At 42.2% G+C, this 12,934-nt stretch overlaps 1 protein-coding gene across 1 annotated transcript in view; it reads left to right on the top strand.

Annotated features, from left to right (window-relative positions):
• The window catches only part of MAP3K20 (mitogen-activated protein kinase kinase kinase 20), a 71,899-nt gene that overhangs the window by 25,509 nt on the left and 33,456 nt on the right, over positions 1-12,934 (top strand). The window contains exons 3-7 of the mRNA XM_084289214.1: positions 4,263-4,350; positions 10,604-10,705; positions 11,445-11,510; positions 12,526-12,554; positions 12,651-12,788. Of these exons, the coding sequence (XP_084145340.1) occupies positions 4,263-4,350; positions 10,604-10,705; positions 11,445-11,510; positions 12,526-12,554; positions 12,651-12,788 (423 nt within the window). The remainder of the gene's footprint in view (positions 1-4,262; positions 4,351-10,603; positions 10,706-11,444; positions 11,511-12,525; positions 12,555-12,650; positions 12,789-12,934) is intronic.

Here is a 12,934-nt window from a genome sequence, read left to right as displayed (position 1 = left end):
CTCCCCAGCCAGCTGCTCCACAGGTACCCAAAAAAATGGTGATTAAGTTGCTGTGGGACTGCTTTGTCCAGACTTGAGCAAAAGAATCTTTTGATGCTGAGAAAACACTGTAGACAGATGTTCTTTTGCAGATCCAGCTGTGCTGGTGGAATAAGTTCCTAGCTCAAGCTCTCAAATCATTTCTCTTGACTAGAAGTGTGAGTTTAACAACTTTCCAGCCCATTTTCAGGGCAGAGAAGAGTAACTCCATCAGAGTGAGTAGATTGGTCTTTGCTAACTTCAGCTGAATTGGGACAGAGCTCTGACGAGAGCAGCTGGTGTGAGGAGCTGGCAGGCAACAACACAGCTGTACGCAGAGTGCTTCAGTCCACAGCCTTGCTGCGTCTGCGGCTGCAATTAAAGATTTGACGATGAGGCCTTTTCTGCGTTCCGGAGTAGTGCCAAATCAGCATCGGATGGCCATTGCCCACACCTGCAGTCAGTGTTGACCTTGAGGATGTTTTCAGAGCTGAGCTGCTTTCCATTCCCACCACGTACTTCAGTGGGCCTTGGGTCTACTGGTACCAACGCAGTGTTGCCCTGAGCAGGAGGCCTCCCAGGAGGAGCTGCTGGAGGCTAGTGGGGGCCCTGTCCAGCTCAGGCCTTCCACTGGCAGGGTGGTTTCTCATGTCTTGATCCACATCTTGGTGGATCTGTAGGGCAGAGTAGGCATAAATGCAGTGACAGCAGGCTGCTTGGTGCTAGCACATGGTGTCCCTATGGCTCAGTTTGCCTGCTCATGCTGCTGGCCACACTGAAAAGCCGTGTTGATGGTGTCCACTCAGAAATTGCTAAATACTGATAAGGCCAAGAAGAGAACCCTAATCTTACTTGATGAAAACATTCAAGATACTAGTTACTTCTTCATAGCTATTTGGACTAGAAGGGTGAAAGCAGTACTAGCAGCTCTCAAGGCAGCTGTAGTAGCATGTCAGCCATAGATGAGGTAATTGACATTTTCACTTATGTCAATAGGCAGAGATTAAACAGGCATAAAAAGAAATTATCCATTAAGCACTGTGATCCAGTCCATGGTTCATAGTACGCAATTAGTTTGTACACTGAGGGATTATCTGAGTTCCTCCTTACACTGTAGTTGTATCACGAATAACTGAGTGGGTTTGATTTACAGTAGTGCTACAAGAACCAATAACTGAAAATTCAGTTAAAATGTTTTTAATGTAATTTGCTCTGACCTTGACTTCCTTATAAAATTCAACCACTATCAAGAGTGTGTATTAGGTTTGTTTAGACTTCTGAATCTCTTTGCCTTCAAGAAGTGGTATCTAGTCTGTTGTTCCCTTCAGCAGCACTCAGGCAAGGAACACCATTTCACCCATGCTTGTGGTGTAACTACAAGGTTGATAGTTTTAGCACGGTTTGTTGATCAGTAACAGACTGTGACTAAGCTTATCGAGTGACTAAACACAATATTCAACCGCATTGCAATCACCTTGTGTGTCTGAAGAAATCCAAAAAGTTTGTATCGGTGTGTTTGGGATGTACCTTTCCTTCAGCTGAGCATCCTCTAGTTCTGTTTCAATCCAATATTAAAATATATATATATAATAAAGTAACCCAAGACCTGTTACTTGTCATCACCATGGCTTTAGAAGGAAATTGATGCTCATTTAGGTTATATAAGATAGATAGCACTTACCAAAGGAAGCGAGTGTGTCATATCCAAGCCAGAGAGGGCTGCATTCTTAAGTGGCCTCCAGGTAGATAGATGCATAGTAAGATTTTCTTCCAGGCATCTAGGAATTCGGGATTTAACTAGGAGTTTGGTGCTTAAAGGTGATTCTAAATGTTCTCGTAAGTACCTAAGAGGCCTTTGAAATACTGGTCTATAACCACCACTTTGTAATTTGTTATATGAAGGTCACAATCTTTCATTGAAATATGGCACTTTCTTGTCAAAAAAAGTACAAAAGCTTCAAAGATGTGGATTGACTTGCATTTGGTTCTCGCTGTAAGGAGTAGGTGTCTTTAAATTGCCTAATATATTTCACAGCTGATCTACAGCAACTGAAAAGAGCAAAGCGTAAAAGGAATAGTCTAGAAGTGTAGTGCTAACAACAGCAGAGTGATTAAAACTGTTTAGAAAGGATTTCTTTTACAAGTAATGGTCCTTAGAAAGAGTTGGCAATTTCTTCCTCTCTGGTTCCTAATTTGGGATATCTATGAGCAATTAGTAGGTGCCTTTCCTTATGCTTAGATGGAAGCTTGCTTTGGCGTCTGTTAAATCCAAGTTTAGAATATGAACGTCAATTTTGAGATGATGTTAATAGCCTCAGTTGACACAGCATTTCTTCAGACTCCTGGAACATGATCTTAGTGTGCAGTATACTGTAAATAAGATAATCTTGGAAATTCAGAAATAATTATTTCTAAGCAATGAGAGCAGTTACAGCCCCTCCTGTTGCCCAGTGACTCCAGTGGGGCTCTTGGGGGCTCAGCAGCCTCTCATGTGGGGCTGACAGCAGGCAGTGGGCCTGGCTGCGGTGGGGCAGAGGGCTGTGCTCCTTGCCTGTGCTCATCCCAGGGTGGTTTTGATCAATCTCCCAAAGATTTGTCTAGTGCTACTTCTGTGGCAATGACCTGAACGCGTCATGCCACAGGAAGGTTAAATGGGGGGCCAATCATTTCAATTCTTTAATGGCCTATTTCGGTACATATGTTGTAAATGTCAGCAAGTAGCGTGCGCAGTGTTTTGAATACTTTTAAGTATTAAGATTTTAAGTACTGTACAAGAAAATGGTTGTATTCAAGAAAATATGGTTGATTCAAGAAAAAGCAGCCTAGATAGTTTGTCCAATGATGCTTGTGGCCTGGTGTACCTGTTTCATTTCTAACAGTATTTAGGTAGACAGTCAAGGAGTACTGGGTCTCCTGGTTATCCAGCAGGAGTACTGGTAGGAATTAGAGGACATTCTTCAATTTAGTATTTCCTGAAGAAGATTAAAGCATAATACAAAAATGTTTGAAGCGTAAGGGTCTCTGCTAGCCCACGTAGGTGGAGTTTTGAATGAGTGGCTGTCATTAGTATCCCAGAGGATGCTACCGAAGGAGGTTGGAGGGTGCTGCGTGTACTACGAGCATTGCTGCAACTGCAGGGGTCTGGCACAGAGCAGGTGGAGGGCAGAGCTCCTGCTGCCATAGCCCTGCCTGGCCTGGCAGATCCCGCTCAGATCCCGCAGCTGCCTGTAGGAGCATTGCTGTTCATCTGCAGGCAAGTCTTCCTACGTTTGCTTAGATAGCTGCCAGTTAAGCTCTTGGGTGGCCTTGCAGATGAGTCGTGGCCTGCGGTGTGATTTACTGGGAACAGCACAGATTTTAAAAATGATTTTTCTGATACTGTCTGTAAGTAATGCATTGTTAGAGAAAAAAGTATAATGTTATATATCTGTATTTGCACAATATTTACATTTGTTTAGATTTGTTTAGAAAAAAATTGTTTCTAAAATATCTTGAATATTTATTTTAATACACTATAGAGGTAAAAAGAGGTAAAACTGTTGTGAGACCTCAAAGGAAACATCTGTCTTTTTCCCTCAGAAAACAGGGGGACTACGTGTCTTAATTTATGTGGATACATTCTCATTTCTTGCAGTCTCTCTGTCAAACCTAGAAGCATTTTTCAAGTGGACTTCAAAGATCCTGTTTATTTATCCAGGTTTTTTAAACATCTGCAGCCTTCTCTGAGAAGCAGTTTCAACTGCACTGCTGGCTATTTGGCAATCTCAAGCATGCTTGCTGTGCATATTCGATTACACTCGACAGCGCATGCCTAGCAAACTCCATGTCTCCAGTAAACATCAGATTGAGCTGTGTGTGCACGGTATGCTCCAACAGCCTGGAGCTCTGGACTCACTGAACCCACAGTGCTCTGTGCACAAACACAAATTCTGGATAAAACTGCTACAACCCTGCCAAAAATCCTGGGTCTTTCTTTGAACAAAATTTTCCAGAGCCTTCAGTTTTTCCAAACTTAGCTTCTACATCTGTGCCTTGGTCATGAAAGAATTGTATGATCTTTTTTCCAAACATACTAAGCATCCATGTGCCAAACTATCTCATGTGGTTTTCGAATGCCAATCATTTGTGAACAGTCTTTCCTATATGCGTGTGTGTGTGTATATCCATGGGGGTCTAAAATAAACTAATATAGTAAATGCACTGTTCTTAATTGCCTACCTTTTTTGTTTGCTTGTTTTCAACAGGCAGAAATACTCAGTGTGCTCAGTCACAAAAACATCATTCAGTTCTATGGAGCTGTCATTGAACCTCCAAATTATGGCATAGTTACAGGTAAGCATTTCTCGTCTGACCTTCATCTTGATTCTGTCAAACTCTGATGTTAGGAAGTATTAACTTTACCCAATTCCATTGTTTTCTAACTGTTTTGGTCTCCTTTGAATGTTACAATGCTCAGCACCACCTACCTCAACATGAATGGGAGTGCTGGAAGTGGGAACCATACTGCTAGCGGTTGGATCCCGGGGCATTCATAATGCCCAAATTCAGCACTCCTTTAGATGGAACCTTTGACTGTGTTTTCTTACCCTTTTCTGAGATTTTAAAAGTTCTCGCAAGCACTGTGAAAAGAGAGAGAGAGAGAGCTTGAGGCTGAGAGTCTGCTCAGAGCAGAGTTGCACCATGAATTCTGTCTGTACTAAAAAAAATAATGAGAATCTACATTGTGAACTTCCCTACCATAGGAAGAGCTTGAAACAGGGTCAGGGATTTATTAGACACCATAAGACAATTCCCTTTATTCACTAGAACCTGGGTTTCATTCATTCTTGCATTTCTAGAATTATGTGGAGGTTATTTTTAAGTGTGTGGTAGTGGCGGTGTTTTTCTTATCACCCTTTTAAGCTTCCTTCTCTTATCTTAGGATTTGGTACAGATAAAAAAATACATTACAGATGATGTGATTTTTTTTTTTTTTTTTTTTTTTTTTTTTTTACCTTTTCCTGTACAGGAGAAACTAGGTAAGATGGTAGCAGAAAATACACCTAAAGCAAAGAAATCTACAATCTGCGGAAACAATGTTTGGAGAGAGAAAAACCATGAAAGTGTGGATTAGGGGATGTCTTTCGGTAGGGCTGTAACACGTCAGAGAATTTGGCTGTAAAGAGTAGTGTACTGACAAATGCATGTGTTACAAATCTAAGGGTTTTTAATGAAGATTTTTACCCTTGGCTTCCACTATTTATTTGTCCACTTTGTGTACATGATTAGTGGGCTGATGCTCAGCAAGCACTTTTCTGTACTTTTCTGTTATCCAGTGCATCCAGTGGTAAAGAAGTTGGGAATGTTTTTCCTGATCATTTTTACAAAAGAAGAGAATTCCCCTGACTTGATCATAATGCTCTTCTTCAAAAAGGACTTCTTTACTTTAGGCATAGAGGACATTTATCCCATCACCACCACCTATATAAGGTTTGCATGTGACACAGTGTAGTATCAGTTTGAAATGCTGCCATTTATTTTTTTACTGTTCTCAGAATCTTTATGAAAGACAGGTTTGGAGCTGGTATTAATGTACTCAGCTCTTTCTCTTCCCATACAACATTTTCAGAAACCTCTGATCAGAGAGGCAACCTTCAGCACTGCAGTTTTGTTTGTGTGGCCTCAGGCACAGGATTGGTGCAGCTGCCAGGAAAAGGCATTACTATCACAGAATTGTCTAGGTTGGAAGAGACCTCAAGATCATCAAGTCCAACCTCTGACCTAACACTAACAAGTCCTCCACTAAACCATATCGCTGAGTTCAACATCTAAATATCTTTTAAAGACCTCCAGGGATGGTGACTCCACCACTTCCCTGGGCAGCCCATTCCAATGCCTCACAACCCTCTCAGTAAAGAAGTTCTTCCTAATATCCAACCTAAAACACCCCTGGCGCAACTTTAGCCCATTCCCCCTCATCTTGTCACCAGGCACGTGGGAGAACAGACCAACCCCCACCTCGCTACAGCCTCCTTTAAGGTATCTGTAAAGAGCGATAAGGTCGCCCCTGAGCCTCCTTTTCTCCAGGCTGAACAAGCTCAGCTCCCTTCTCCTTGAGTTCTGCCACCAGGCGGACCAGGTCGTCCACCTGCTCGCACCTCACGCACACAGTCTCTCTGTCCCCCGCGGGTGGTAGCAACAGGCTCAGGCGCTCCCTGCACCCGGACACCTGAACTGCCGCAGTTTTGAGCGGGCAGTCGGTCTGGGTGTGTACAGACTTCCTGGAGAGCGCTGTGCCTGGTGTACACCATTGCAGCTGAGCTAGCGCTAGACCGCCGTTAGAGGAGGTGTTCGTATGGGTGGGGGGGAACGCTATGCCCTCTCTGCTCGCCCTAGCTGCTGCACCCTGCCCTAACTGCTGCGCCACACCCTAACTGCCGTGCCACGCCCTAACTGCTGCGCCCTGCCGTGCCACGCCCTAACTGCTGCGCCACACCCTAACTGCCGTGCCACGCCCTAACTGCCAGTCTTGCTTGCTGTGCTCCTGCTCACTCGCGCTCCCTAGGGGCAGCTTTTGAACGGCCGGGGAGGGGGCGCTGCTGGCTCCGCCTACGCCTCCTTCTCGCCTCGTTCCCCTCCCTCACGAGGGCTGCCGGGTCCTGGCGGCTCCCTCGAGTGAGCTCAGTGCCAGAAAAATTAGCCCTGCCAGTCCAATCCCCTGCTCTGCTGCAGAACGCGTCTGCCTCAGAGCCAATTGCCTTGCAAGTGGCACAGGGCTGTGCCACCATAGGGCTGTCCCACCACAAAGCAGGTCTAGCTGTGGTCTGTCACCTCCTGGGCAGAACCTGGTCTTTATGGATGTAGATAGCACCAAGCTGTCTGTAGGCAGTATCATCTTCTTGTTGACCTTTGCTGCCCTGGCCAGGGTTTCATTTTAGTGTAAGTTTCTCCATGAGCTTCTGCTGCAAAGGGTCCACCCAGCAACACGTGCTGGAAAAAAAACACAACTTCTAATCAGCTGTAGAAATCCTCCTGATTGTGGACAGAACCTCTGAAAATTCAGTTATTTCTACCTGTGTCTTAGACCTCCTGTTATCACAGCAGATGGCAGTGTAATCTGGTGGGAGCACTTGTGAGATACAGAGCTGCTGTACCTACTGGCATGTCAGGCTACTGGAGGTCGCGGTGTTGAAGCCAGTACTCCAGGGGTGCATGAAGGGTGTCCACAGTCTGCACCAATTGGAGCATGGACTGGTGATAACATATCAGAAAGGAACTTAAATACCTGGTTTAAGCAATAAAAATAGTAGAAAGTTAATAAGTCAGGTCATATAATTATTTGTAATGTAAGTTTAATAAGTGTAAACCAGAGAGCAGACTAACAAAGCAAATGTGTAATCAACACCTCAGAATGATGTCTGGATCAGAAAGTCCTCAGTTTGATCTCACAAAAGGTCAGTGTTCAGAGAAGGTCATTTGACCTGCTTGCCAGTCACAGGACAGAGAACAGCTAAAGTGGTTTATTATGTCATTGGGAATGGGGACTCTTTAACTGTCTGTGGGCAGGAGACTATACTCTGTGTGGTCCAACCACTTTGCTATTTGAGGAGCTCTGAATCCATCCTGGCTAAGGAAAAAACATTTTATTTTTAAACTGCATTGGGTTCTCCATGCAATTTCCAAGGAGTCTAGAGTCCCTTGGGATGGAAGGGGAGCAAGGCTACATTTCCCCAGTTTTCAAATGGGAGCGTGGCTACTGAGAAAAGAAATGCTAATTGTGCTTGACTTATCTTTTAGAGAGATGTTCGCTCCATGGTCTTCTGGGTAGTTTTCAGTGCTGCAGTTTCAATCTTGTGTTTAGTCAGAGATCCATGTTTTGCAAGAGAAAATCCCAAGCAAGAAATCCTAAGAACTTAATAATTCTTGAAAATGATGGAGATTAGGGCATTCAGCCAAGCATTGGCATGTGCTAAGTATTGGCTATACATAACATCTTATGTGGGATTGTCAAATAGTTCTCTGAGAATGCCCCATAGGAATGAGAAAATCTACATGTGCAGTCAAAACATGTTTCCCCCACTGGGATGTATGTCAGTGTTACTGCTCATGATCCAGCCCCTCAAGCTGCTGACATGAATCACATCGTTCTAGATGTCGTTGACTGCCAACAGCAGTCTTGATGTCTAGCTTTCAGATCTGGTTTTTGATCACTGCTGCTTCCTCCCTAAAGATTCTTGCAGCTTGTGTGTCCCCTCTGTGCAGAAGCATACGATGTATCCCACAGGGAAAGGACAGTTTGCTATTTGCAACTTTTCTTTCTAAAGCAAATACCTCTTATCCTTCATTGAAAAAAAAAAATACCCTGACAATATAATTTTCAAATCTATATCCCTCTTGTAAAAACCCGTGGCACAATAGATACAGAGGAGAAATACTAAAGGATCGAGCTGTGTTGCTTGAAGATTGCTCGTCTCCATTCACACAGAGCAGTGAAGGGCTCAGGGATCTCAGTTATCCCTGTCCCCGGCAGATCAAATTATGCATTGTAGAGGCATGCAAAGTGTCCAGCCAGCCTATTCCTGAAGAATCCATTTATAAGATATATAATGACATCATGGGTAAAAAAAAGCTGATGTTTTAATTGAGGAAATGTGCAGGTCAGCAGCTTGGTCCTCTTTCGGTGACATCAGAAGCAGCATGCCTGTCTCCTGCAGGGGCTACTTGCAGCTGATGGTCCTGCAGCAATGAACCAAAACTAACTTACCACTAGTGTTTGCTTGCAAGTGACTTCCTATTTACTCCCTCTTTCCTTTCATTTAGCGATGGGATCTTCTCATGTGGCCTCCCATATTCTAGGCTGCAGATTCTGTCTTGTCCCAGAGTTTCCTTCCCCACTTAGTAGTCTCCCCATGCTTTCAATTTCGTTGGTGACGAGCAATGTTTGCTTTGTATGCACTTACCCTACGATGATCTATCATTCATTGATTAATACTATTATGAACAGCAATCCAGATATATTTTTGTTGTCTTAGGTGGGATGGATTTTGTTGCTGCTTTCAAATGGCAGAAATTAGGCATTTCAATTGTATACCAGCTGGTTTGCCTCATTAGCTATGAAGATTTGGGGAATCTTGTTTTAAATTCTGCAGATTGCCCAAAGAGCACACTGAACAGCCTTTGGAGACAGGGGCGGAAGGCTTGGAATTGCTTCTTGCATCCCCTTACTCTTTGTGCTACTTGGACTACACACAGCAGCATGTGCTCACTCTGTCCTGGCAATCAGAAAGAAGAAAATGTATCAGCTTCTTCAGCTGATGAGCAATATCTTGTATTTGTTCATGGTTCACCAAAAAAACTAAATAAGCATAAAGCTTATTTGGGAAATTACAGTAAATACTAAACAAAGAAGCTACAGCCTTTAGGCTGCTGAGTGTGACCTGCTGCACATGGAGATTTGCCCAACTTTGCTTTAGTGTTAAGTCCATAGTTTCTTCCTTTCATTTTTTGTTAATGAATAAATTACTTGATCTGCTCTATTCTTGGATGGGGAAGTAGGAAATTTAATTTTTGTATGTCCCTTTCTACTTGCAAACCTGTTCTTCCTAATAGAACACCATATATTTAATACCTGATTTAACTTTTTAAAAAACAAAATAATTATCCTTTGTTATGGGGCATAATTTAAACACAGTACTGCTGATTAGTGGGGAGTATCCTCTTTGAAATAATAGGGGAGATCTGGTACCACCAATCTCATCTGTTAACTGCTGTTCTGGTTGGGAGAGGAACGTTCACTGTTTAAATATGGAAGAATTTCAAGCTATATAGAAGTGGCACTGTGGAGGTTTCTGTTGTTTCCAGTTCCCCACTTAAAAGTGTGTAGGTGTAATGAGCTTGGTATTCCAGCTCACAGCCCTGTGAGCCCTGAAAGTCAGACTGGATTCTGTCTGTCACACTCTCAAACACTGACAGGCCAAAAAAGCCTTTGTTTCTACCTGCATGATCCTGCTGTGGGTTTCTGTAGGTGTAGGTGAAAGAAGTTAGGAAAAGCTTCTGTTGATGCTGAATAAGGAGAGTAAGAAAACATCTTGCTTTCTTAGCTGTGCTGACTTGCCCTAGGCCAACAGAATATAAAGCAGTGAAAGCTTAACACCATTTGCATGCCAGCTGTAAAGTCACAAGTGGACTAAATTGCTCAGTGGTGTGTTACCATTTTTACATAGGTCTCTCTCTGAACAGAACTATCCTTCATAAATCTTTAAAAAGAAAATAATCACCAGAACCTTTTACTCCAGAATTTGAACTGCCTTGCCTGAGCTCTCTTTACACCAGAGCTTTCTAACGCCTTTTAATTTTAAAGCCTGTCATTACAGATTATTTTACATTTCTTTTCCCGTAGCAGTAAATTATGTCTGTGCTGGGACAGCCGGAACAAACTACTACTCTCCTACTACGCTACTAATAACGTTTGCTGCTGAATGCAAATTAAGCTTGAAGTTGGCTGCTTTCTGCAGCTGGCAGAGTTTCTATTAGATCTTTGAATTTAGGTGCAGTGTTTAAAACTGTCATGTGCTTTTTTTCCTTTTTTTTTTTTTTTTTCTAATAGAATATGCTTCTGCTGGCTCACTGTTTGATTACATTAATAGTAACAAAAGTGAAGAGATGGATATGGATCATATCATGACCTGGGCAACTGACATAGCTAAAGGTAAGCAAGACCAGTGGTATGTTATGTCTTACACAGTCAGCAGGGTGTAAAGCTGGAGATTCTTTCCCTATGAAGTCAGAAAAGCTTTCCTCTACTTCCTTATTCAAATTGCCCATAAAAGAACACAAACAACAACAAAAATATCAAGCATTCACTGTTTAATATGTTTCTTGATTATTTTGAGTCAGAAATCATTTCAGGAGTGAAAATGCCTTCTGTGAGCCAGTTTTACTTATGGTTTGCCCCTAAGTCCCAAGAGGATAATCTTGCTGATGTAGTGTAATTATGAGGTAAAGTGCATAATTATCCTTACATTTTATTTGAATTGGTATATTTAAGGAAGCTTGTTCTCAGTAAACATACTGACATTTTTCATATAATGATACAGAACAAACTGTTCTGTCCTTTGGGTTCTCTGTGACCACACAAGAATTAGTGTAAACTAATGAACATTAAATTCATACCATTCATTTCTCTACACACTAGAGAAAATAACTAAATATGACGTTAAAAAGCATTAACATACCATATAGGTGCTCTGAGAGATATATGAGCTTTGCTTAGTTATTTTTACTCAAACAGGTTATGGGGACCTTTGCTTTTCTCGCATCCAATCAATACAGCCTGCACATATGCCAGCCTGTAACGAGGATGAGTAATGGGACCTAAAAAACATGACTGCTCATAAGTGAGGTCACCCTCAGCCTGCCTAACGAGACTGTTCTCTTGTTTTGTGTAGGAATGCACTATTTACATATGGAAGCTCCAGTCAAAGTAATCCACAGAGATCTGAAGTCCAGGAATGGTAAAGTAGCAAAACAATAAAATGCTCTGTATTTACTGTTACCTGTAATTGTAGCACTCAGATCTGTACCTGAGCTTTGAGAATGTGCAGAACACCTTGGCTGTCAACAAGCTGCACTGGCTGTTGCTGTGGCACAGAAAAGTCTATTTCCTTCTCCTCCCTCCTCTCTGTTCTGAAGCTGTTGGAGCTCTGCTACTGTCCCTGGTGTCATTTAGAGCATTGTGGAGGGCTCTTTTCAAATTGTGTCTGGCTGACCGTGATTGTGTCCATCTTATCAGCTGTCAGAGATTGCCTGTACACTCCTCACTTGTTTTTTCTATTCAGAACTGTTGAGTACCAGGGAAGACTGGCATGCACCAGACACAGTAGACTGGATAAGACCTATTATTTCCTATCTGAAAATCTTGTTTTTGTCATGGCCTGTTTTGTGGTTTGACAGATAGTCATGCTTTTGAGTAATGCACACTCAGCATAGAGCTGCACTGTTTAGACTGTACTTGGCAGTTGACAAGCATTTATGAAATTTGCTGAATATTGATTTGAACTGAAACATTATCTAGTAGTGGGACAGGAGGGACTCAATTTTAATAATCTGCACAGGGGAATAATAGTCACAAGAAAACTAGATCTAATTTCAGTTGTAAATTATCTCCTTTTTATTTTTTTTTTTCATTTAACAAATCTTTTGGAGAGTTTGCTGTTAAGCCTAACTGCTACATTGGAGACAAGGGAGCTTATCTGTATTTTAGTTATAGGTGTGTTGCTGTCTTTGAACTTAGTAAGACCTGAAAGGCTTTGCAGTTGTTCAGAGGCTTTCAGGTATTCAGCAGATGGTCTCCAAACCTGCTCAGAGAAACCAGGACAATTGTGAATGTCTGCATATTTGGGTGCTCACTGAGCATGGAATTGCTTTCTTGATAAAGTGCAAACTTTTTTTTTCTTTTTTTCTGTGAAAACATATTGCATTTGTTTTTAAAGGCATTCTTGTAACCTATTGTTTTTTTTTCATTTTTAGTTGTTATAGCTGCTGATGGCGTGTTAAAGGTATGAACACTTTAATTATGTGAGAGATGCTGCTGCTTGATCTTTTGATGGCTGATAAATTAAGTTGACACTCTACTATCTGTTTATTTTTGCCAGATCTGTGATTTTGGTGCCTCAAGGTTCCACTCACATACAACACACATGTCATTAGTGGGCACTTTTCCATGGATGGCTCCAGAAGTCATCCAAAGTCTCCCAGTGTCTGAAACATGTGACACATACTCGTACGGAGTGGTAAGTGCCTCTAATTTCTCTCTGCATAGTAGCAGAACTCCAGTGTAACAGAATTCATGGGATGCAGGAACAACAATTCTAAATAAGGACAGCAAAAAATATCACACTTTTTCAGGCCTCACCCGTAATTTATAATTACGTGTTTA

The sequence above is a fragment of the Netta rufina genome (genome assembly GCF_964035555.1).
Source record: "Netta rufina genome assembly, chromosome: 6".
NCBI classification, from domain to species: Eukaryota; Metazoa; Chordata; class Aves; order Anseriformes; family Anatidae; genus Netta; species Netta rufina.
Note: the sequence above shows the minus strand (reverse complement) of the source record. Positions and strands in the feature narration are given on the sequence as shown.